Here is a 27,781-nt window from a genome sequence, read left to right on the forward strand (position 1 = left end):
ATCACAGAACGGCACCGCAGCGAGGCTCCCCCGTTGACAGTTCACTAGCACCCCCCCCTCCTGGCCCGGCATCTAGTGGCTCAGAAAAAAATTATAATTTTGACCCCTGCTGTAGTGTGTTAAATAGCTTTTATGCATAACATTCCAATGTTCCCTCCAGAGGCAGTTTATCTCCCACATATTCCCCTTCTCTCTCCATTGACTTCAATACATTATTTTTCCGAAATAAGGTCCCATGGACCGGAAGTAGATGGGCGTGACTTCGCCACTCTATAGGAAACTTCTGTAAAATATTTAATATGTTAACATAGTTAAATCACTATTTAAAACTTGTTCTTTATTGGCTAGCGCTCCAAAACATGGTAGGCTACTTGATAGGCTAAGGGGTAGGACATCTCTACAAGGTTGACCAATCACAACAGAGCCGGCCAGCTAACTAATCAGAGCAGACTGGGCTCTGGTTTCAGACTGAGGGTGAAGAGAGGTGCTGCAGCACATGCAGTATGAGAAAAATAAAGATATTTTTGAACATTAGAGCATGGAAACGTGTCACAGCAGAAGCACAACATACAAATATGAACCTGAAAATGAGAATAATAGGGCCCCTTTAAACATCTACAGCAGTAGAAGCTTCATACACATTAATGGAGTAATGACAGTAATCTAAACAAACATCATAAATAATAGTGAAACAGCAGTAGTAGTTAACTTGAAGTATATTTGGATGAAACTTAAAGGTGACCTATCATGCAAAATGCACTTTTGTACGACTTTTATACATGAATGTGTCCCCGGTGTTCCAGGGAACTTCCCAAGTGTCAGAAAACACAACCCTCTCTATTTTCCTCCATACTCAAATCTCTTAAAAAGGGGTTGCAACGGATCTGATACAGACTGATCCAGATTTGAACACTTCTATGACGTCACAGAAGTGGCGCTACGGCTATTGGGCCAACTCCACCAATCTGGAGGAGACAGCCACGGACATTGCCAGTCGAAAGCGCTGGAGATGCTGTAGTACATATGCCAGGCCTGTAGATGGGGCTGTTCTTACAGAATCAGCCCATGCAAAGACAGTGTTAAATTGAGCAAAATGAGGAATGGCTAAAATGTCGCTCTTTTTGGTATTTTGAAAAATAAAAAGTATAAATATGCCTTATATAGGTATGGTCCTACACTATATTATTCAAATATAGCATGATAGGTCCACTTTAAATACTGATTCAGTAAGGTACTGAAAGCAGCTTTTTTTTTAATATAAGAGAAACATTGACATCATGTCCACTCGCATTGATATATTTCTTTGGCTGCGCATACACTAAGAAAAACACTTGACAGAACCGTATACACTTAGAGGACATCCTCTGCCATGGATTTAAATAAGACTAAATAATAGTAGCAATAATAAGTGGGAAGAAACACATTTAGTCAAACCTATAGAACTGGTTCGGTATATGCACTGTTTTCCTAGCCTCTCTGCCCATCACTATATTGAGACTGCTCAATGCTTCCTTTGCAAGATTTGTTAATAATTCCCCTCAGATCAGACTTTTTCCTTTACGGATTTTTAATAGGCCTATTTCGTATTTGTCCATGAAATGAACTTGCTCTCCTGTGTGGTATTTTGGCTTGCAGCCTTAAGTTCACAGGTGGGAGGACAGGTGCAAACAATTTGATGGATTTGTTCTAAAACAGTCGGTCCAGAGGAAGTTGTTGATCATTTGGTGGAAAATATGTTGTACTCATTTTCACTTAGCTACGACCAAGTAAACCACATACTTGGAGCAAATGCTAAGCACATTTTGTATGCAATATGAACTAGTGCAATATCCAAATCACAGTAAGCATAATATATATGAAATCCTTATTTGGTACAGATCCTTTTAAAACATCTTACAATAGTTATTTCAATTTGTTTGTAATGATAAGGTGAACAGGCGCAAGAGACCAGGAGGAAAAATGGTTTTGAAAAAGAAAAAAAAGAAAATATCATAATTTGAAAAAGTATTGATTCGAAAATAATATGATACAGTACAGTACAAGTACGTCTGGGACTCAGTGTTTCATTCAAGCTCGGCTCTTTGTGTGTGTGGAGCGAGCCATTTTGTGTGCGTGCGCGAGCGAGAGAGAGAGAGAGCGCACCGGAGATCGTTGTTGTTAGCTTCTGGTGCTAGCGAGCTAGTGGTCGGGTCTCAAACGTTTTGGTCACGATTCATGTAAACAATTATTTCCGAGGCACACATTTATATGATCATTATAGTTATAAAAAATAAGAGAATAAATGAAAAACAGGTATCAAATACTATATGACAGTAAAAAAAGAATAAAGTTTAAAAGGGGAGTGATTTGTAAATTATCCATAAAGAAATAGTAAATCTGTTTACAGTTCTGTTTCAAATGGGTGTTGAGAGATGTATCATAGATCTCTTCATTTTGCTCTCAAAGTGCACCAGATTGATGCTTTCAACTTCAATATTTAAAAAATAAATCTTCTCGGGGGAGCTTGCCCCCGGAGCCCCTTAGAGGATGTAAGGTCCACACACCACCTATAAAAATAGCACTTGACCCCTGCTAACACTTATATGTCGTGAGCTGATTATCGAGCCTTCATTGTAACTGTCACACTGTGTATTTGCGTGGGGAGTGTTGCAGTAGAAAATTCCACTGTAGCGACCGGTACATTAATGGGAAACCCTAAATGATTGAGCACCCTCTATGAAACGTCAAGCTACCCCATAGCACCCCCAAAATAAATCTCTGGTGCCGCCACTGAGCCTGCTACCCCGTTTTGAAGAAATCTGCAGTGCAAAACAGGCTCATTGCAGCCACTAATGCTGTGATAACACACACTTTGCCAAATATCAGCATTGTCTTTCTTTTAATTTTTTTGCACAGATTGCAAAGTGGCAAAGTATTATAACTCACTGTTCTAGCAAAGGAATGCACATGTTCATATCGATGTATTTTAATAAATGTTAACTTGGCCCATTAAGCGACTATTTGTGTTGGGGGGGGCCGACTTTTTTTTTCTCCAATGGGGGGGCTTGATAGAAAAAGGTTGAGAACCACTGCTCTACTGTGACATGCTTACGTGATTTAATATTCAAAAAGTTCTTTATTTTTCTCAAACTGATTGGTTGCTGGCCGGCTTTGCTGTGATTGGTCAACTGCTTAGAGATATCCTGAGCCTTCGCCTATTACGTACAATATGTTGGAGTGCTAGCCAATAGAAGCGTGAATGTAACATAGTGATGTCATTATGTAACACAAGTAAACAAAGGAGTCCAATGGAAGCGTTTCAGGCAGCTGGGGGAGTGTGGGAGAGAAACTCCCTCTGGAGGGATTTTAGTCTTTATAATATAATGTTTAATGTTGATAACTTCAGGAACATCTGAAGATCAGTCTGAATTGATCAGTAAATGTCTACGAGTGATCTAAATCTGTTGTCCACAGCTCACAGTTTATTAAATGCAGGCATCTGACAGGACACCAGGCTGCTACACATTATCCCAACACAGAAGCTGATACTCTGATGCTTATGCTGGAGACGTAAGATTTAATTTATCCTTTGCTTGACAGCCTCATTTTCAAATTTAAAAGCAAAATCAGTGGGCCATTTTCATTCACTCTGGAAAGGCACATTTTAAGATATAGGTAATCATTTATAGCATGAAAACTGTTTTATTTTACTTGTTTCTATAATTGTTTGTAATTAACTTTACACATGAAAAACTAAAACATAATCTGCCTTGCTTAGGGTTAGTCGTTGTACCTTCAGCCTGGTGTTTGGTGGTGCTGGCCTTGGCCTTTACGTGCTGAGCCTCCAGCTGATCCAGCAGAACCTGGTTCTCCTGCAGAACCAGGAGGGCCTGCTGTTGTATCTGATGACTGGAGAAAAAGAGAGATTTTTTAAAAACCTTTATTTAAAATAACTTAAAAACCAAAACATTGTCATACATATGGCCTGTAATTCTATACTTTACAGACCACATAAAAAAAACTTTAAAATATATATTCCACTCTTCTATATTGATGTTCTCTTCTATCCTTCTTCTATCCTCCGTTACAGGAAAGCATTATAATAAACACCAGACAGAGAGATAAAGAGAGTTTATGTCTATTAAAGGAAGCTGCTATAAAATTGCAAAAAAAGAATGTTTTTTGTAAATTGGGTCTGAACAGAAAAGTTTGTAGCCTTGAGGCTTCATTCATAACGTCGACATTCAAATTCTGATTCAATATTCAAAAGCTGCACAGCTTTTTCCTCTCTTTCTCTACATGAATCTGTGATCTCTGGATGAAATCAGAGAAAGCAGTAGCAGATACCAAACAGTATTAAAACAGGTTCAAATAGAGGTGTGCAGGGATGACACATTTGTTTAGGCCGACCTGGAAGTTAGCATCAAAGGCTCCCTCCACTAAAAGCAATGGGGTTTTTCCATTGGATTTTTGAATATTGCGGAAAACAAGATCTATAGTATACAAACGTTTATGATACCATCACATTTTGTTGACCAGGAACATCTTCACATAAAACACAACTCTACTAATTTTTAAAGCTTAAATGCAATTGCCAGACGTAAAATCCTAACGTTAGGCTGTAAAGAAGCTACACTATGACCACATGGCAGTGCATCGTCACCGCTATGCTAAAGGCGGCAAATATTTGTCATGATGACATTTAGCAGTCTCATTTAGTCTGTTTTTATGACACATAGAAGCTTCTGACATTCACCGGTGGGGTACTCAAAGACACATTTTATGTCATATAAAAAAAAGGTACACAATCTCTTTAGCTTTGTGTGACTCACAGACCTCATTTCCGGCATCTAACCAAAAACACGTTAAAAGAAGAGGGACCTCGAGAGCGGTAAAAGGCTTACTCATTTCCTGGTTTTAAGACAGATTCCTGCACCACTCTATAGAGGTTTCTCAATACTCAAATTTCCCCTCCTCGACTCCTCGTTCCTCCGGTAGTGACCCGGAAATGAATTTCAGCGCACCATTTTGAAGGACATCTTATTTCTCTAAATGCACTTCGAGGACCGAGCATCGAGCGTCAAGGAGGCTCTCTGGAGGAGCTATAACCGAGGAGACACTGATGGGTCCTCCACGGCTCCTCAACGGATGCATTTCCGGGAACGGTGGAGGCGTGACGCACGGCCGGACTTATCTCAGCCAATGACAGCTCTGCATGCATCCCTTGGATATTATTTTAGTAACTGTCTGCTTTCATTGCAACGCGATGTTTACAGTGAGAACAGCTTTGAGGTCCGTGCAGAAAACAGAGCAGTGTGTAAAATATATATCACTCAGTATAACAGGACTACATTACTTTCTGTATTTGTATGCTGTAGTTTAGTAGATATCTACAAACAAAGAGTCGATATTTTTCTAAGACCATTTAGTGCTTCACATAATAAAATACACAACGGCTGTAGCCTGATTATGCTTTAGGAGCAGTAGGTGTGTGTGGTAGTGTGTAGGTGTGTGTGTTGTACAGTGCGTAGATTCAGCGGACAGACGGGTCTCAGTTGGTTTGGTGTGCTATGCTTACTTTTAATACTTGTACAACTTTTGGCCCGTAATATCCAGTCTCTGATTGTGTTACGTTATTATGAGAGTGCTCTCATACTTGTTTGATTCTGAAATTGTATATATTTATATAAATATATGTGTGTGTGTATATGTCCGCATCTGTAGCCTGTTATTGTCTCATTATACCGCACTGTGAATGAATTAAAAGTAAATATATATAAGTGGTCATGAACACATCTGTCCATCAGAGTGCTGCTGTTCCTCCTGTCATCATTAATGGACGTCTCTTTAAAATGACCGCTCAGAGGAGAGGAGTTCTCATTTCTCTAACCGCCTGCTGCTTCCGCTCCTCTCTCCTCGGTTCCCCTCCTCAGTCCTCCGCTCGCATCTCCTGTGGGCGGCACCAAGTCTCGAGGAGAGGAGTCGAGGATAGGAGTCGAGGAGGGGAAATTTGAGTGTTGAGAAACCTCTTGAGTCTCTATATCTGATTTGATGGAGCTACTTACAAAGAGTAGATACTGCAAGTGTGTAGGTGTCAGCAACATTAAAAGTTAGAATTAATTAGTGATGGGAAGCTATAGGAGCGGAGAAGAAGATGTAAATGTTTTTTACATATTCATAAATCATCTTAGGGGGTGAATAGTGATGGCCTATTATGTGCTGACATTGCTTAACTAATGCACATTGCATAGATGAATATCTTCTCACCAGTCCTTCTGGCTGACCCCTCCGATCTTTGTGATTTCCTTATGGAGCTTCTTATTTTCTTTGATCACCTCCTCCACATGAACACGCAACCTCTTCACGTCCTCCTGTGGGAAGCAGACGAAGACATACAGTATAAGGGTCTCTGAAAAGAAAATGTACTACACCACCTCTGCTTAGGATTAAGAAGTACAGTTAGATGCACCAGTGAAGCTAAGGACAACAAAGCTGGCTCACTTTTTTAACAAGCGTACATTACCATGGTAACCGTTGCTCACGAGCAGCTCAACTTCATTGGATCCGATCAAAACATATCAACAGCTATTAACCTAACCCACTAATAATTTTACTTGGGAAAGCATCAGAGGAAACCCAAAAATAGATTCTTACTCTTTACGCCATAGGAATAGCGGAAAAAGGACTCGTAGAATACAAAACCAAGTTCATATCTTTGATGAAAGGTGGGAAAAATTGGTAAGTTATACAACACAAAACATAAATAATGACAGTGTGGTAAGACAGGGTTTCTCCTCTTTTACTGATTGTGGGATGTGTTATGTAGTTATTTGATGTATTTAGGGGTTCATTTTGTCATCTGTGTACTGTAAGACTTGACTCAAATAATTTCTTAAAATGCAAATAAAATAAACTGACCAGTGCGCTCACACGAATAAATGCAGTCATCATTACATGATCCAGACAAAGCCACAAAGTGACAAGTAATAAAGAGCTAATAAGATTATAATAGATCACAGGATATCATTTGCTGTTTCAGGCTTTGTTAAGGAAGTCAAGTAAGACAAATTATTCTGGTGATCAATGTGTATTTTTTTTATTTGCAATTTGAGTGTGATGGCAATATGTTTCTTTCCTGTGTTTATGGCGTAAAAGGTAAAAACAGGTTTTGCTTGGATAATGTTTTAAAGAGCATCTTGCAGGTTTTTATTTTTTCTACATTTATGCTTAAACTTGCTTGAAAATTACAATTAAAAAAGTGAATGCAGGATTTGATATGTTTTACGAGACATAAGGGCAGGAATTCAGAGGGAAAAGAGCAATTTTGAGCTCTGCTCTTAAAAACTGCTTTTTTTTAAGGTCATACGTCAAACACGTCATATTACATCATGCAGGGGACACATCTCCGCTCTCTGACCGCGGGTATAGTAGTTGCGTTGAGTAGAGCGGTTGTGTTTTAAGGAGCTGGTATTTTTCGGTAGTTTTACATTGTATTTCACTATTTGTAATCATGGTGCAGTATTGTGTTTGTGCAGGTTGCAAAAATACCAGCCTGTCAGGACATCGAGTCCACAGTAAAAAAGACCGGAGCTAGCGTTCGTTCCTGGGTGCGTTGTGCATCCACCTCCCCAGCACATACTCTCCACAGCTTTATCAGGAAACCGTATTACTTCTCTCTCCCCCCCCCTTCGCTGCTCTCTCTCTCTCCCCTCCGGTACACGGCACCGTAAGACATTGCATTAGGTAACGCTGTGGTGGCTGTACTGCACCAGCCGTCTCCTTTGTGTTTGTTTGTTTCCCCCTGTCTGTGTTGTTTGTGTGGGTGTGGTGGCTGTCACTCCTGGCTCCCGGCTCAACCTCCACTCACCTGCTGCAATCAGCTGTGCACCCTCCCCGACTACACACCTGCTTTCCATCAAGCCATTTACAACGGCATATCAACGGAGGCTCCACAACCTTTCTCCGCCAGATCGTCAAGTATCAGCCGTATCTCGCGTCTCTCCTCCGGTACACAGCACCGTAGTGTGGAGTTGCATTAGGTAACGCGACATACGGCTGATACTTGCGCATTAGTTTCTGTTATGGATCAGTATCAACAGTCCTGCCAGTAACGTTACTATATTATCAATGTTACTTTAGTTATAGCCTGATATATGATAGCTAACTTTACAATGTTGTGATGTGACGTTAGCTAACATTCTGTAGCTAACGCCGGTCACTCACCAAGATAGCTGCCCAGTTCTCCACTGGTTCTCCTCACACCACAGCTCAATTTCTCTCCGATGGCCGTTATTTATTCTAATCCTTGGCTGCTCCTGGTCTCTTGGACGCCTAGCAGGCTCATAATTATAAGGTTGTGGTCCGTCATATGCATTCGAATATTCATGTTCAACTTCTTCTGTGTCTCCTGTGTCGAAACTAGCATTGGGATCCATGTTTATTAATACGTTACACCGGCCGCTCTCCCCCTTGTGTCCCCCGTGTTACGTCACACGCGGGAGGTCACGTGCCGAGGCATTTTTATGCGGAAGTGAACATTTCTTACAAAAACGACGCCAGATGTCACTGTAGTGTATATTTTTGTATATTTTTTTGAAAATCTAGTGTCTTCATCATTTTCCTACACATTTATTCAAAGGTGTCTTCAACCTGGAAGTTGCTCTTTAAGTTAAGTTCTCAATTTCTGGCTGGGGGAATTTTCTTTTTGCCAAGCGGAAAAAGAGAATTACTTTTTTTCATCAGTAAAACAAGGGATTATTTTGTTGTACAACCTGTATATTATTGTGTAAGTTATGGAACATTACTGTCATGTCCTTCGTATGGCAACACCTGTGTTTAATTAATATCCATATATGTACCTTGTGTTGGATCAATTGTATATAATTTGATCCTATTTTTCCTACCCTTAGAAAAATAATCCTAGTAAACCTCTTTTTCTTCTTGTTTTTTTGTCATAAACACATCAAAGAGTACAATTAAGATCACTCTAAGAAAATTGACTTGCCTCTCAAGGCTGTTTTTAAACAGAGTGAGCATCTAACAAGCAGAGTTTATGTCACTTTAAAGAGCCTGTGACACGATTTTCCCCCATCATTCAAACCCATCAATTTGAGTAAATATTGTCCCCTTGAAAACCGTTACTGAACTGATTTTGGATATTTGTACTTTGATAACCATTAATCTGCCCTTCAATGTTGACCATTTCCTGGATCTTCTCGGGGATTCTTCAAGTCCCGCCAAATTATGGGTGACGTCATTGCGGGCACAGCGCTGCAGCTGCACCGTTCAGGATCCCAGCATCTGCATGTAAACGCACGATGGCGCACACAGCAGCAAGCTCAGACAGCGATGACAGTTTAATTTTGAACGTGTCTGAGAGCTCATATGAGGCTGAAGGATCGGTTTATTTTGTATCTGTTAGAAGTTTAGGAATTAGGTGCCTCAATATGGGCGGTCATACGGTCATGTAGCCAGTGGTGGACAGGGACTAAAAACCTGCCCGGGACTCTCGACCGGCCCACTTCGGTACAACTAGTAAATTGTCAACGGGGGGAGTGGGGGATGTGCTAGTGACTTATCCGACCGACCCACTTCGGTACCGGCCCATCGGGATTCCTCCCGATGGCCAGTCCGCCACTGCACCCAGCCCAGCCCACGTAAACTCTCAACGGGGGGAACCTCGCTGCGGGGAAACGGTGGACCTAGTGTCCCGATCGGAGTGGGAATAATAATAATAATCCGTGCATTTTATCCATTAATTTCCCCAACATTGTGGGGGGAAAAAACACACGTTTAATCCATGTTGGTGTACTACTACAACCAGTGGTGTAGTGGGGATGTTTTTACTGGGTGGACGGAGTGGTGGGTGGACGGGAGACACTATGGACGCGCTCGTGAACTGTCAACGGGGGGGGGGGGGGGGCTTGGGGACCTCTGTGTCGCCTGTCAGCGCAAATTACATGATGCCGTTTAGACAATATAATAATAAAGGGCGGTGCCGGCTGTCAGCGAACCGATCCGGCCTTTCTGCGCGACTATCACTCAAATGCGGGACATAGTCTCAACGTGTGGGACGCGGGACAAATAATAAAAATGCTGTGTGTGCAGTCCCGCACAGTGCGGGACACCTGGTCACCGTACACACACAGTTCTGCCCCTCACACACACATGCTTCAAATCAAGTTGCATAAATGCTTGAGCTACGTTTTTATTATAATTACTGTGAAATCTGCCTATTATGTTCTCGTCATTATTACAACAAACACACACTTGCAACTGATAACACTGGCAATGATTTTAGATGTATTAGACTATTAAAAAAAGAAATCATGCTTCAAATAAGTGGGAGTACGGCGTACCCCCGCGTCCAACGCCCACTACACCACTGACTGCAACTACAAAAAGCTAAGGTTTGTTTTCTCATCAGGAAATGCAGACCGGCTCAAACAAAAGATTTTTAAATCATCATCCTCACGATCATTTAATGTATCATGTGTTCGCCGAATTGACATGAAAGCACTAATAAATGTAGTTTCATCCACTTGAGTTTACAAAAATAATCGATTTGTTTTTATATCACATCCGACGGGAGGAAATTCAGCAGCTCTCACTTCCGATTTTTAATCCTAATTTAATCATCATCTTCACCACGAGCATTTATTTTTATGTTCGCCGAATTGACATGAAAGCACTGACAAATATGAATATACTGTAGTCAACTTCATTAAAACGTTATTAACGTGCCTAAACTCAGTAATTCACCATTTCTACGCATGACAACACACTTTGTCCGTGTTTGGCTCTCTCGCCGCACAGTGAAGCGTTCCCGCATTGACGTCACTTCCGGCTTCCCACAAAACCTCAAAAGGATGCTGATCCTCACATACAAAAAGAGAGAGAGGGGTGTGTGATTGTGTGAGAGAGGGGAGCAACACATGACTACTGTCGGAAGCAGTGAATTAACAACACAGCACTGTCAGTGCGTACATTTACGCACACAGTGTGGTGACGTGATATTGTAATGTACCTCAAATATATGTAGCTTAATACATGAAGTGAAGGATGCTATCCCAAAGCAATACTTAACAATAACAACAACCGTAATACTTCAGCATGAAAAGGAAAACACTGACACTTGTCACCGTGGTTACAATATCAATCGATCCAACAGAGCAATTGCCTATAGGCAAAACACAGAAGATCAACAAAAGATATGACATAAAATGAACTTACCAAAGCTGGTTCATTCATTTTCTTTCCGTTTTACTGATTGTAACCGCTGGTGATGTGAGCTATACGCTGCTCTCTCTCGTCTCTTCACAACTACACTTTTCGCGGCACACGTACTTACAGCCAATCAGCTCTCTGAATTATGAGATGACGTTTTAGAGGGGCTACGAGCACTTTTACCCACTTGTGATTCTTTTTTTGCCGCACACATTGAATACAAAAATACTCTCAGCATGCAGTGTAGTTTTCACAGTACACGTTCATTTCTACAGAGAGAGAGGGGCAGATCGGAGCTTGCCCCACGTAAATAGGCACACTGTGGACACTAATCAGAAGAACGCAGACTAAAACTGCAATGTAGAGACCACTAAACATGATCTTAAAATATATTTTAACATATATTTTATGAATGATTATTTTAATTATTTTCTGCAGACCTGCCCCTAATGAGGAGTCGCCAATGATGATAACATAAGAACGTTTCCTGAATGGTGAGAAAACAGAGGATTGAGTGAATAATCATAAATAACTTAAATATGTTTGTACAATCTGTCAGACAGACTTTACCTCAGTGGTTTGCAGAAGTGCATTTTTCTCGCTCATCCTGTCCTCATAGGCCAGCAGCAGGGGAGATAAATCCTTAATGTCGAGCTACAAACAGGGACAAAGAGTAAATGAGACACAATTAGCTACAACATCAAAGCCATGAATCTATTTCCATAAAGTGCTTATTTGAGGCAGGAAAATCACTTTTCAGCCCACCAGTCACAGCGGTTGGTAGATTTGACCTACAGTATACTGAGTGCAGATGGGCTTCACTTAATTCATTTATTCGGCATGATTCCAGTCACTGTGGACACATAATGAACCTCCTGAACCCCTGCTTTGTTTTTCCGAAGGATAAAGCACACTCTTCCTTCTAAAATGTTTCAGTGAATCTGGGCCAAACTACGATACCAGCTATGTATCATCATATTTCCTGAAAACGTAACGTCATAACTGTACCCGTACTGTAATACAATGTCCCCACTTATATCGCAGTAACCGAGCTGACGTCATGGGTGTCGAAATGGGCAAAACACAGCAAGAGCCAATGACAACACTTGTTATGGATGGTCGGTGCACAATCCAATACAAGATTAGAACTCTTACCATGGAGTAATCTGGTGGTGAAGTAGAGGAGTAGCAGATTATGGTTACACAGATTTCCTCATAAAAACACAAAACCCCTGTTTATAACCTGTAGACTACCCCATTTTACATATTGTCTCTTCACTTGTTGTTAAAATGACCTTACCAGTTTAAATAACATACCCACATTGTCCTGCTGTTATTACCATAGACCAGTGTTTCTCAAAGGGTGGGGTCCGGGGGCGCAGAGATGTGATAGGTGGGTCGTGAATGGACGCGATGAACGGGAGATAATTTTTTTCTTAATCTTTTGGACCTCAGGCCGGAATCGAACCTGGGTCCTCACGGGCGGTAGTGGACTATTACAGCCGGAGACTCGCAACGGCTGTGAACTTTCACAGCGCCGCTGTGCCGGAGCCGCGCAATGGCAGTTGTTTGCGGCAGCGGTACCGGCGCTGTGAAATTCCACGGCCCACCTATGCCAGAGCCAGCGGCCCACCAACGGCAGCAGCCCACTATGACGAAAAAACATCAATATTTTAGATCAAATAAAGTATATCTAGTCTTATCATCTTAATTGTAATTCAATAATATATAGTCTTTATATATTAAATAATAATAATGTAAATGTTTACACTTATTTATTTTTTATGCTCATATTTTACCTTTACAATAGTTTGCTTTAATGTGCAGTATATTTTTTGTAATATTGTTGTGGTGTACATAGTACAGTAGATCGAAGTAAATCAACTCATAGATTATCACGCATTATACAGTAATGTGTTGTATTATTAAGTAATATCATCATAGCACATTAACCCCATTATAGCAGATGCCACATTGAATGGATTGAACATTGAATGGGGTGGCTGTGGGGTGATAGTGTGCTGGACTTGGAATCAGGGGATAGCAAGTTCGAGTCCCACTGCAGTCAGCATGTCGTTGTGTACCTGGGCAGTTGTGTCCCTGGGACACTTCACCCCAAATTGCTCCTGTGGGGATTGTCCACAGTATTGAGTATGTAAGTCACGTTGGATAAAAGCGTCTAACAAGTGACATGTAGTGTAATGAACACATTTATGCATCAATAATTACAACGGAGTATTTCTAAATATAAGTTTTACAAATTATATGTATTTAATAGTAATAACATAAGGATTCATTTCACTTTCAGATGATAATATTTTTCACTTGGGCTATTGACAATTTTGAATGCAGGACATTTACTTCTTACACGTATTTTTACCTAGGCAAATAATCGGAATACTTCTTCCACCTTTTATTTTAACCTGTCACTGTTTTTAAAGCTTTAATTAAATGTTTGATATTTCCAGAGACCCTTTCAGACCGGCAATGCTGCCCTGCATGTAATTCTGATCGGAATGTGACAAAAGTCAGAAGTTTCCCATCCCCCTTGGGAGACTTTCTCCACACATTCCGACATTCCGGGGTTTTCAGGGTTAATGAATAGTGGAAAATATGCAACTAGAAAGACTACAAATCCCAGAATCCCGGTCCCGCATGCTGGCTCTTACGGAACCGACTAACTCCCCTTTTGCGTATGTGCAGCTCTCAACATGCCCAGACTTGTAGTGATTTTCACCTCTTTTAATACTTTTCGCCTCATTCTGAAAGAAAGAAGTGAAATGTGCCAACGTGACGGCCGTCTTGGTGTGTGGTGCGGGACGGGAGATGTAGTTCATTGAGCGATTTCACACAAAAAGATTTTTTGCTTCACAGTTTTACGACAATTCTTTTTTTTGTTTACTTGCAAAATTATTTTTTAAGATTCACAAACATCATATGTGTAATTCGTGGCACAATTCAAACGGGATCGAAAGATAATCTTTCTCTCTCCATTGACTTCAATACATAATTTTTCCGAAATAAGGTCCCATGGAGCTCCACCGGAAAGGAGGGACTTCGCCTCTCTATTGCTTTCAACCCACCAGCTTTTATGGAGAAAATAAGTTATATAATAATCAACCGGAGGCATGTTTCTCACTATTTTATGCATACAGATGTAGCGATTCATTTCAGACAGTTTGAAACGCGAGGGCCGTGATTGGTACGTGATCTGCCCTCGCTCAAGGGAAAACCTCCAGCTTGACTTGAGACCGCCCCCGTGATAGATAAATGTAATTTTAATTAAGCCAGCTGCAATGGATCATTGATCCACCAGGGGGTGCAGTGGGGTTCCACACTGGAGCTCATGTGAAATAAATTCAGATACAGTACGATGGATGTACAGCGGAACTTTGTTAAGATCCATATGTCACGGATATCATACTACTGTGCTAAATAAGAGACATGTAATCATTTACAAAACATCACCATGTTGTTATTTAACAAAATAATTTTGTTATTCGAAAAAAACGAACGGGAGGAAATGCAGCCCGGCTCTCGATTTTTAATCCTAATTTAATCATCATCTTCACCACGATCATTTATGTTTATGTTCGCCGAATTGACATGAAATCACTGACACATATGAATATACTGTATTCAACTTCATTAAAACGTTATTAACATGCCTAAACTCAGTAATTCACCAAAAATATGTATATTTTAATGGAGCTTCGTCGGTCGATCAGGATCCCAAAGTGTAGCGGAGGGATCCTCATCTGGATGAAGGGTGTTATTTTCCCCATAAGGAACAAGTCGCTGCAAATTATCCCGCTTATTACATAGCCACATTCTCAACAAAGTAACGACATGACTCCCAATATTAATTGAAATGCTTTTATGGATTTAGAAAATGTTTTTATTGATTTAAAAAATAGTTGTATTGATTTAAATTGACATGCATCCGCTAAGAAAAATAGTCCATTGTTACCGTTTTTTTAACAGTCTGAATGAAACGGCAGCTCTCAGCTGTGTATTTACACAACTAATGGCCCATCAACCACAGCTCTCCCCCCCCTCCCCCCCTGATCTTTCTTCTCCAGCAGCTAAATTAACAGTAGGTTACTCTGAGTGACCATAGACTGTATGTGACAAGCTTACAGTTAGTGACGTAACAACACCATAAAAGCTGGTGGGTTGAAAGCAATACGGGAGGTAAAAATAACTAGAATAATTGTGATTTATTTATTGTGGCTTTTATGTTTTTAGGTATAAAATGTTATGTAATTCAGGCTTATAGTTCACCCTTCTCTAAAAGCCTTCAACAATGACAATATTCATTGTAATTTAATAAATCCTTCCAACACACATTGTAAAAAATAGCCTACTGTAAGTTAAGAAATCATTTCAATATGTACATCTTCTGATGTAACAACAATAACATTATAAATAGTAACATAGCTGAACATGGTATTGCACATTTAGCTTTGAGTGTTACTGACCTGAGATGTTTTTATTACATGAATTAAGGTGACTGAGGCTTTTTAACATACAGGGATGCAAACTCATCAGGTATCAAAAAGGTGACAAGGATCCGAGCCCCCGGCTCCCCCACCCCACGGAATGACAGAGGATTTTAGCAGTCAGAACAACTAAAGCAGCAGTGTTAATAATAACAGAAACGCCAAAGAGTCACATCTAATAGAAATATATAAAAGCATTTATTTTAAATTGTGTAGCAGTCAGTTTATAATTTAGCAGCACTGTTGAGCATTTTGAAAATGTATTTTCATGCCTCTGTGCAAGGCTTAAGTCTTTTTATCTTTATAGCCACATGGTGTAAAGTAACTAAGTTCATAAACTCAACAAGTACTATACTTGGGCACAATTTTGAGATACTTGTACTTTATTTAAGTATTTCAATGTTTTGCTACTTTGTTCTTCTACTCCACTACAGTTCAGAGGTACATGCTGTACTTTTCCTCCACTCCATGTATGTAATACCTTTAGTTACTTTACAGATGTGGATGAATGATGTGAAATATAATCAAGTGTTAAATCAGACTTTAGTTCCACCTGGAGTAAATCCACAAGCTACCCTTTAGTATACAAAGTCATTCAAACTAGCTGCACCTTTATCAGCTTTGAGAACACTTTATGATCAATCATTATAAAACATATCTATTATTCTGAAATGGACCAATCTGCACAATGACTACTTTTACTGTCGCTACTTTCACTATATTTTGATGATAATACTTTTCTACTTTTACTTGAGGAACATTTTGAATGCAGGACTTTAACTGTAACAGAGTATTCCTACACTCTGGGACTATTACTTTTACTCAAGTACAAGATCTGAGTACTTCTACTTTTACTCAAGCACAAGACCTGAGTACTTCTACTTTTACTCCAGTACAAGATCTGTGTGCTTCTACTTTTACTCAAGTACAAGATTTGAGTACTTCTACTTTTACTCTAGTACAAGATCTGTGTGCTTCTACTTTTACTCAAGTACAAGATTTGAGTACTTCTACTTTTACTCTAGTACAAGATCTGTGTGCTTCTACTTTTACTCAAGTACAAGATCTGAGTACTTCTACTTTTACTCAAGTACAAGACCTGAGTACTTCTACTTTTACTCAAGTACAAGATCTGAGTACTTCTACTTTTACTCAAGTACAATATATATATACTTATACCACCTCTGTTTATAGCCTATGAAAAAAACTATTAGAAATAGAAGGCTAAAGCTTACGTTAGCAGATAGTGACAATGTATGCTAGCCAGCTAGCTCAACGATTCCTTAAATAATATTGCCACAGAAAAACCTTTCAGTTCACATCACGCTCTGCCGCTCCGACAGGGAGCTCTGCTCTGAACACCTGAACGGCCCGTTCTAACAGCTGTTAACCAGCGGTCCAGTCTGTGCCACAGTGACTCCGGACGCACAGTTAATATTAACGAACGCACCCGTAGGTAATGTAGCTGCTGAAGCTAGACCATCATCTCGGAGCAGCAGAGTCTTATTATACATCCATGAGCAGAGCCGACAGGCAGGAAGACTCGAGCACACAGCTCGTACTTCATTATAATATATAAAAAAAGAACACCATGCTTGTCATGATGGCACATAACAGCTCACGGCCGCAGATTACTCCGGGTCCCAGCCCCCTCCATACCCCAAAAATATGTGTATTGCAGATCAACATGAATCACACAAACGACTTATTTTGGATTCAAAATGGCGAATTTCGCCGAAAGGTGACAAGTTTGCATCACTGAACATAAACAGAGCACAACTGAAACATAACATCTGAGATGTAACAACATAATACACTTTTCGGGGATGGATGGGATGTGAGTGAGGGACACGGCTTAGAACGGGCGTTTCGCCTGGCAGGACAGGAGAGTGTGTGCACCAGTCTGCCTTGATCTATGAATTCATGTCCGTGACACTCACTGCTGCCCACAGCTGTTTTATAGAAGGAAATTCCTTCACTTCATGAACGTGTTTTAACCACACACACCTCTACACACACATGACGGGTGTTATTTTCCCCATAAGGAACAAGTCGCTGCAAATTATCCCGCTTATTACACGGCCACATTCTCAACAAAGTAACGACATGACTCCCAATATTAATTTAAATGCTTTTATGACTTTAGAAAATGTTTTTATTGATTTAAAAAATAGTTGTATGTATTGATTTAAAAAATAGTTGTATGTATTGATTTAAATTGACATGCATCCGCTAAGAAAAATAGTCCGTTGTTACAGTTTTTAAACAGTCTGAATGAAACGGCAGCTCTCAGCTGTGTATTTACACAACTAATGGCCCATCAACCACAGCTCTCTCCCCCCTCCCCCCTTAATCTTTCTTCTCCAGCAGCTAAATTAACGGTAGGTTACTCTGAGTGACAAGCTTACAATTAGACACAACACTTTCATTGCAAGTGACCCTCAGTTAGTTGACTTTTATGTTCAACTGCTAAATTCGTTACTGATAAAAAAGGGCTTCTACTGTACCTAATTACCTTAACACTAGAACCGCCAGAGGTTTTTGTATAGGCCTACCTAAACCCGTCAAATCCCGCTATTAGAATGCAATTTTTAACAACATAGGGTGCTACATAACACACTTTCAGGAAAAGTCACGGACTGGGAGACTTTAATATTTTATTGAAAAAAAGTTACATTGCACACACACAACACACATCACACAAATTGACCCGATTGGCGGTTCTAGTGTTAAATAAACTCACTAATTAATGAAACCAGTTCAATACGCATTATTCTTATTCTTATCATTCTTTATGAGCCCAGAAATAGTCTTAAAATCAGATCTGTTTTTTAAATGAAATCTGACGGCAGGCAGTCAGCTCTGATCACCTATGATAAATGCGCCGCACCTAATCGCTGGCCATTCAGCCACAGACACTGTTCGAAATGGGGGGGAGCTAGGGGGAGCTTGGCTCCCCCGAAGAGGGAGGGAGGGAGCTCCCCTGAAGGCTGACTTTGAGATAAATAGGGGGAGCCCAAAACAATCGTGCATATTTGTGTCACACAGATTAGAAATGTTGAGTTTCTGTAAATAACAGTTCTTGAAATAAATAATAGTTATTGTTCATTACAGTTTCTGAATATTTGTTTTATATCTGTGAATATGTCTGGGTGTTGCCATCTGTACGTGGCGGCGCTGCATTCTTACTTACGTTGCTATGGTTATGGCGGTGATGCCGGCGCGGTATTTGAAATGTTCATATTGATATTTTTTTAACTCTGGCTTTGTAATAAAAAAATATGGCAAAACGAAAACAGCCAAGCGTCACTGCTTTTGGATTCACAAGCAAAGAAGCGAAGGAGTCTAAAAATGACAACGTGAACGGAAAACAACTTTTAGTTGGCCGGCTGTAAGCGGCGTTAGGGTCGAGCTTGACAGCTCCACACCGAGGGAGAGGCCTGCCGATGCGGAGCCTGAAGAGGCTTCAACAACGGCGACATCCGCCGGCATAGTGACACCGTTTGTATTAGTAGAAGAGTGTTTTTATAGCAATTGATCGCATCCGCGCTGCTGCGCCAGTCAACAGAGCGTGCGTGTGACATATTTAGTAGCAGGATGTGCTCTGAAAAATAGGGCTCCCCGAAAGCAAATGGGTAATTCGAAAACTGACAGAGCTCCCTCTATACAAATCAAACTGTAGACGGTGTGAAAGCACCTATTGTTTTAAATAATGGTCGGAATGTGACCTGTGAGCCTTCTGAATTACCGTGGGACAGCACATTCTAAACTAAAATGTTCAATCAATAAAGTAACATCTTATCTTATCTTAATAATATCTTCATATTAATAATAATAATAAATCATACAGTATGTGTCCGAAAGGGAGCAGGAGGAAGCAAACACAAAAATATACTGCATATTAAAGCAAACGATTGCAAAGGTTAAAGTATGAGCATAACAAATAAAGAAGTGTAATGTAAACATTTACATTATGATTATTTAATATATGAAGACTATATATTATTGGATTACAAGATTAGATATACTTTAGTTGATCTAAAATATTGATGTGTTCAAATGCTCTTCAAAACACAACTGAAGGTCCATGAAACTTGTCTTTCTGTATTTGTGAATGAAGCGCCATCTCCTGGTTAAAACCTGAAATTGAAAATCTGGCAACGCCCTCTTGGAAAATAGTGGGAGGGCTTAACATTCCTCTATACTGTTCTTTGGCAGGTGGTAGGCAGGAAGCTGTAAGCTGAAGTCTGAAATTCAGTGCTCCATCTGTAGAAACAACAGGCTACTGTGTGTGTGAGGAATCAGCTGTTTATTTCATATGAGTTTAATTGTGGCAGCGTCCATCACTGCTCTCCCTGGTTGCAATCAGGGATGTATAATAAGAACTGGATACAGCGTGGGAGGCGGGGCCTCATTCATTCCTATGAGAGGTGCTCATTGGCGCATGAAGATGGGCCAACTTTTGAGAGAGCGAAACGTCACAGATTACCCGTCATGCCTGAGAAGTACCCGTATGTGCGCTCATAGAGCATGCACGACTTTAACCACGCCCCCCAAAAGGCTCGTTCACATTAAGCACGTCAATTTGCATACACGTAACAGCACCGCGCGTTCATGACAGCATGGTACTGGATTTGTTATGATGGATTTGATATTAACGAGGCGGCCGCGGCGGTTAGCAGCTAGCTAGTAACTATGCGAAGTTACACATCTATCGTTATGTACTTTTATATTACGCTGATGTATCAGGATCTAGTGCAGGGGTAGCCAACACGGTCCCCGTGGGCACTTAGTCGCCCACAGGGGCAACGTGAGTCGCCCGCGGGGCATGTTCTAAAAATAGCTCGCAAAGCAAATCCAAAATGTATAAAATACACCAAAAAAAAAAGGGAAATGTAATCAAAAGAATCTACCCTATGCATAAACGTAACCTAAATCATAGCGAACTCTTATCTACTTACTACAACTCTATATCTATCTAACACCCCTCCTCCCCCACAATCAGTGGCGGCCGGCCCATAGGGGCGCTTGGGGCGCCGCCCCACCTCTTCCCACATACAAAAAAATATATATTTCAAAAATATTAAATTAAAAAATATATATTTCAAAAATATATATATTTTATATTTTTTATTTTTAATGAACAAGGTAAATATCATACAATTGGTATCAGTAAAATGTATAATCTACAATAAAATCTTGTTTAAAATTGTGTTACAATGTCTAAAGTTACTGTTAAGTCACATGTTTCCTGCCTGGCCTTGCCCTTGGCATTAGTTTATCATTACGGGGCGCTGCCCCCGAGCCAAACAGCAGCAACCAGCACGTTGCAAAAGTCTCAATAGTAAACTGTGCCGCCGAAACATAATTTCAGCCAATCAGCGCCGTCAAATATTTTGGTCACGAGGGCGCTCACGTTGGCGTCCACGTTGCTTACGTGCGTTGACGTGAGTTGTTTTTTAGACTCGTGAGGAACTGGGGTAGTATCTATAGTAACGCAGTGTAGGCGGAGCAAACAACACAGCTGTTAGCTCTTAGCACTCAGAGCTCACAGCTCTTCATATCTGTTCAGAAACTAGACGAAAGTTAAACAAGTACAAACCACATACTGTCTGTGTCATGGCGAATACAGTCGCTGGTTTATTTATGTCTGTATAGGCCATTGTTGTGAGTGTGGACGGTCGGAGCATTTACAACGTTAGCTTAGCCAAATCTCCATTAGAAAACACGCATTTTAAAAGGTTTTTCCCCTGCCGTCTGTCTGCAGACATGTCAAAGCCTTAATTCATGGTTTTTACTATCTGGTATCAGTATGTTGTTACTTCTGCATTATTTTGAAACGTGTATTACAATTAAATCACGGTCAAATATGTTCATCTTGTTGTAGTTGTAGCCCCCTTGACAGCGATTCTCTCTCTAGTTTAGCATACTCAGCCCGACTCAGCCTGGTTGTTCCTGGCCCTAGAACCACGATTTTATGGGGCCATTACATCACCAGAAGTCCCAATTTAAGGGGTCATTTCTCCCCCCAAATTTTTTTTACTGACTATATCAACAGCCCCACCAAAAATATTTTCCACCAGCCGCCAGTGCCCACAATGAATATCAATCAATCACGTTCTTGCTTGATTTGCGGGACCAGCGTTGCAGTCGGGAAGAAAAGCAATGTGGCACCTCCCCGCTGATTTTCCTTCTGGCAGAATCTACACAAGATTCTGTTAGAACAGAAGTTAAATCCATTTCTCACTTATTCTGACAATGTACTTAACCCCAAATAAAAGAACCCAATAAAAATAGTTGTTAAATAATAGTGAAGTCACGTTGTAATAACAATAACTCATCCCTCTCGAGTTTTCTTTTAGTTATTTGCCAAAAGCCACTGCGTCAAGTGTCCTACTTGGGTTGCAGTCCGGAGTTGTCCAATATGGCGGACCATCTCGCACATGCGCACTGCAGATCGGGCAGAGCTGCAGATCGGGTAGTGACATACACAAAGACAGCTAACTGTAAGCTTGTCACTCAGAGGGGGGTGGGGGCCATGGCTGGTGGGCCATTAGGTGTGTAAACACACAGCTGATCACCTGAAAGCTGCCGTTTCATTCTGAATATGTATATTTTTTAGCACAGAATAGGATCCTATCCGTGACATATGGATCTTAACAAATGTCCGCTATATCAGATACCTGTGTAGATCTATCAGCTGTTTATTTTGTATTTCACATGAGTTCCAGTGTGGCAGCTTTTTAATCACTGCTCCCCCTGGTGGATCCATGATCCATTGCAGCTGGTTTCATTATAATTACATTTATTTATCAAGGGGGTGTATCAAGTCATGTGGGGGGTTTTCCTTTCAGCGAGGGCCCACCCCGTGCCGATCATGGACCCACATGGGTAGGGGCGTCCGAAATGACGTGCTAATTCTGGATAATAAAATGGAGAAAATAAACGGGGTGCTCTCTTTTTCTCTCCCTCTCCTGACAGCCCGTCAGTCTCGTGCAGCTCGCTGAACCTGTAATAAGTGAGCCGACAGTAAAGAATACATATATTTATAACTAGTTTAGCTAGTTCCAGAGTAGATAAACAAGCTAAGTGTGTTAGGTCTAACTCTTAGTGTATGTAATTTTGCTCCACTCAACGTTCCGACACAGCGGCGGAGCTGTGATCATGTAGAGCTGCGTGTTCTCCGTCAGCAGCAGCTGATCTGATCTCTGATCTCTGTCTCTCGTCGGGTTATACTTCACTCCTGTGTATGTCCAAATCTATCAGATCTAGCTAGTTCTAGCCAGAGCCATATAATGCGCTGGTTCTAGCTAATGATATGACTGCCTGCTTATCAAAGGACACCTAAACAATAAGCGTTGCTTGGCAACGGCGTGTGACCGCAAAGTATAGCGCAGCATTATGCGTATGTTTATATGAGGGGTCAAAATCCCATGCTCATAAAATGCTCATATTTGTTTCTCTTCATTCCCCACCCCCCAAAATAAATAAATATACCAATTTTAGGAAAAGTAAGGAAGTTTGAGCAGTGTGGGTTTTATATTAACAGTTACACATATTTCAAAACATGAAACGTTAAAATTGGTTTGCCATGACTTTAGTGATGGATTGTAAACATTTGAAATGTAGCATTTAAGTGTTTCTCAGCTACAATGTTGTTGTTTTAATAAATCAGACACTGATGGTCATAGGCGGCGCGTGAGGCTCAGGTTTGGGAAGGCTAAATAACTTTTTTTTTACCTGACGCTGCCCGCCTCCGGCGTTTATAGAAAAGAAATCAACTCAGTGAAAGCACCGCCTGCTGACCAATCAGAGCTCAGTGTGCGGAGTTTAAATCTATAGAGAGGCGAAGTCCCGCCCATCTACTTCCGACCCATGGGACCCCGGAAGCGGAAAATTATACATTGAAATCAATGGAGAGAGAAAAGTCATCTTTCGATCCCGTTTGAATTGTGCCACGAATGACACATATGATGTTTGTCAAATTAAAAGAACATTTTGCAAGTCAAAAAAAAAAAAATGTGTCGTAAAACTGTGAAGTTACACATTTTTTTGTGTGAAACCGCTCAGTGAACTACAGGTCTCTGGTCTCGCACAATACGCGTCACCATCACAAAGATGGCCGTCACGTTAGCAAATTTCACCTGTTTCTTTCAGAATGAGGCGAAAAAGTATAAAACGAGGTGAAAATCACTACAAGTCTGGGCATGTTGAGAGCTGTACATACACGAAAGGGGAGTTAGTCGGTTCTGTAAGAGGCAGCATGCGGGACCGGCTTTACAAGGTTTCAGTGAGTAATATGAGTGCAATGTTTAACGTTAATGTCAGCTAGCTAACATTAGCTAACAAGGTACACTAACGTGTTTTGTTTTAGCAACTAGTTTTCTCCTTAACAACTTTGTGGTCTCTGTGTATGCTGTGGATAACATTAGTGTTCACAAGAACAAGATACACTCCCGTGTTTTGTTTTAGTTGCTCTTTAGATTGAAGCGGCCAGTTTTATATCGACTATATGTGTGATCTCCTTTTTACATCTCGTTGTGTCATTTGAGTTTATTTGCTGTGTGTAAATTCAAGGATTTTAGTTATCTTGTCAATTTGTTTGGTTATCTAGGCACAGCTGTGTGTGACTCCCTCTGGTACACTGGTATGTGTTTTCCTAATGTAGAGCATTGATTAATTAATAAACTACACACTGACTCTAGATCCTGACCAAATCCTTTTTTGTTGATCAAATGTTTTTCAAAAATGTATTGTATATTATATAACAGCTGCACATCACAGACCGGAGTCTCTGCTACTGTGGACCACGAAGGAGGCGATCATCATCCCCATCCCCAAAGACCCTGCATGGCATGGAAATCTCCTCCTCCTGGAACAATTCTACACCCAGCATATGCTCCCTGTGTTGGCCAGTAGAGAGGAGGACATTTAAATAAACATACTCTTAACACCCTCGGACTCTGCGTTGTGTTTCGTATGTGTGATGGGGTGTTATGCAGAGGGGAGGAAAACAGGACACAGCAGATTGGGATTGTGGTGGAGATGCTGAGCAGTTGTTGCATGTAATTATTATTATACTGCGTGCTTCTTAGTTATTCCATCTTTTGCTGTAACATGGATCTGTATGTAACTCTATATTTACTTGTCTACCACACTTCCTACTACATCATACACCATCATTATACATGGTGTATATATGATTTATAGATTTGTATACATATCTGTAAATTGTATAATTTTATTTTTCGTATTTGGGATTTCTCTTGTCCACTCAAATACACTTGGCCCTTTCTCTTTTCCATGTGGAAAATGGCAGCTGCATATTCTGCTTTTCTCATCTGGCTCCCTGTCTGCTCGTCTACAATGAGAAAATTATATAACTAATTACTAATATCATTTAAACCTGTTATTACCAATATTTCACAAATTCTTCATGTAACCTTAAGAGCACAGCTGTATGTTGAGTGTCAACTTTGCTTGGTTCATCTTACTGGGGGGCAGCTACATGGATGTCGGTGCAGTCCACAATAATTTTGCAGTTGAAGGCAGAATGAATTTATTATTGACTCAGAATGAAGCACAACTTCATGTCATACAATACATTGACTTTATTTGTAATTGTGTAAAAAAAATATGAATATTGATTAGCAAGCAGGACCTGCAGGAACAGAGAATGGTGATGGATGGAGCTGGGAAGAGAGAAGAATAAAGAAAACAGATCAACTTTATTATCGGATATTAAAAATTCAATTTCAAAACAAGTTGCCGCTCCTACAGTTTTCTCGTATGTAAAGATGATTTGACATGACCAATGCAAAATATCACAATACATGTGTGTCTCTGGGGGGTGCATTGTGCCTTTGATGTATATAAATAATATACCATAACCAAATACTATTACGTACAGTGGAAATCAGGTTGCCAGAGCAGGTCAGACCAGTGTGCATGTTCCTCAGGGTCTCAGCAGTTACAGGTGAGGTAAAGAAAATAAAAGAGAAAAAGGTCAGTAACAACACTTTAAAGTAACAACACTGAATAATTATCTCTTTTAATAATTTTCTCTCAGTAATCACTCAACTACTGTCTTTCCAACAAACAGATTGACTCACTCTCACTATCATCACAATGAAACACGTCCAGAAGAATGTCATGCAAAGCTACCTGCCTGCCTGCCTTCCTTCCTTCGACTCTGATCGCTGATGCTAATGTGGCGTTAGCCTACCTCCCGCCCCCTTAGCACCTGGTGGAGGGGGCGATAGGCTACTCTTCAAATGTTTCACAAAATATTTACCATCATGACTACTCTTACTGTTTAACATTTTGGTTTACTTCATGGCTAATACAAATGACAAGGCTAAGTAATGTAATGTAATGCTAACTAACATGCTCGCTACTAGCTAGGTAGCTAACTTGACTATGTTCCATGCAAAACATGTATATTACCTGATATGTTTGGTCCAACGACTCCTGGTCCTTTCATCAGACGGGAAGCGATAGAACGAGCAAGTGGTATGATCACTTTTGTGATTACAACCTGGTACAAAGCACACAGGCATCTTGTCAAAGTGAATTTATTGGAGCAATCTCTTATATTTATTGGAGGGAATAAATCAGTCTTCTTCTTCTTCTTTGCTTTAATTGCGAGATCTTCTTCTTCTTCTTTGCTTTGCGAGTCGCAACCAGTCTTGGAGCATTATCGCCTATGACATCACTTACGCGACCCAGAATGCATTTGGGATTTGTAGTCTTTCTAGTTGCATATTTTTCATAGTCTTATATTTCAACAGTTTTACGACAAACTGTGACTTTTTTTAAATGGAAATTATTGTTTAAGATTGACAAACATCATATGTATCATTCGTGGCACAATTCAAACAGGATCAAAAGATAACGTTTCTCTCTCCATTGACTTCAATGTATAATTTTCCGCTTCCGGGGTCCCATGGAGGCTCCCGGAAGGGGAGGGACTTCGCCTCTCTATCAAGTCATATTAGAGGAAATACAGTTTAAACTGCTGTAGCCTATGCAGAGAAGACGCCGACGTGTCGCACTTATCATTCATATCACATCATCAATCAGATCATCGATCATATAATATCACAATATTTCCTTATCTGAGTCAGCTTCTCGAGCTGTATCTGGCCGTGCAACACTTACATTGTCACATATACTGTATGCAGAAGTATTATTTTAAGCAACACATTAAGTTGACGAATCACTCAAATGTAATTAAAGTCAGATCCACTCGTGTCTTAGATGGGGCAGTGATATCATAAACTGTTGTAGCTTTCAAACACTCTGTAGTTTATTTATTTTTAACAAGTTGTTCTATATTCACCTTGCAGGTGCAACTATGTGTTGTCTTGTATCCTGGATTATGTTTAAGTCATGGATGTTTAAAGTTCATATTTGTCTAATATTAGTTTACTTTTCATAAATGAAGTATGACGCTGCGCTGTCAATACACTTGTATTGCTTTTGATTGGTCAAATGTAGCTAACCCTGCCCCTTTCACGTGAACGCGCTCTCAGCTGGACAGAGAAACCCTGGCTTGATTTACCAAGTTGATAACCAGACTCGTAGGACCGCTTAGCGAGATTTCGTTTATTAGGGTTAGTTAAGATAACTCAAACATATCCAGGGTATGTTTAACTGCTTCATAGTACAGGGCACAGGTGGCTGCATAGCAGCGCTAATGTCAAAGACACAAACATTATACATTATATTTTTTATTTTACCAGGATGCAGTGACACAAATATTTGGGAAGGCTTAGCCTTCCCTAGCCTACAGTACCCGCCGCCCCTGCTGATGGTGCAAGGCTTTACTGTACCTCTTTATATAGGCATTTTTTCCTTAACAAATTGTTTTTGCGCTGATCAGTGGGTACTTGGCTGAATTCTTTTTTCAAAGGGGGTACGGTACATTATTGAAAAAAGTTTGAGAACCACTGGTCTAGTTCATAGAATGAGGGCAGTGCTCCGTAGCATTTAACGGCAGCTAGCCACAAATGGCTTTACAGGAGGGAAAACACCGAAATTGAGATTTGACCCTAATTTTGCATTTGAATAAT

The 27,781-nt window shown here is 40.4% G+C and overlaps 1 protein-coding gene across 11 annotated transcripts in view; it reads right to left on the reverse strand.

The window, feature by feature from the left end:
• Positions 1 to 27,781, reverse strand: part of cep89 (centrosomal protein 89) — a 157,029-nt gene that overhangs the window by 110,697 nt on the left and 18,551 nt on the right. For 10 of the 11 annotated variants that reach the window (XM_079667242.1, XM_079667244.1, XM_079667247.1 and 7 more), the window contains 3 exons: positions 11,776 to 11,859; positions 6,247 to 6,350; positions 3,773 to 3,888 (listed from right to left, as the gene is read on the reverse strand). In XM_079667242.1, the coding sequence (XP_079523368.1) occupies positions 3,773 to 3,888; positions 6,247 to 6,350; positions 11,776 to 11,859 (304 nt within the window). The remainder of the gene's footprint in view (positions 1 to 3,772; positions 3,889 to 6,246; positions 6,351 to 11,775; positions 11,860 to 27,781) is intronic. The other variant, XM_079667246.1, reaches the window with a different exon arrangement.

This window comes from Notothenia rossii, assembly GCF_949606895.1.
Source record: "Notothenia rossii genome assembly, chromosome: 2".
Classification (NCBI taxonomy): domain Eukaryota; kingdom Metazoa; phylum Chordata; class Actinopteri; order Perciformes; family Nototheniidae; genus Notothenia; species Notothenia rossii.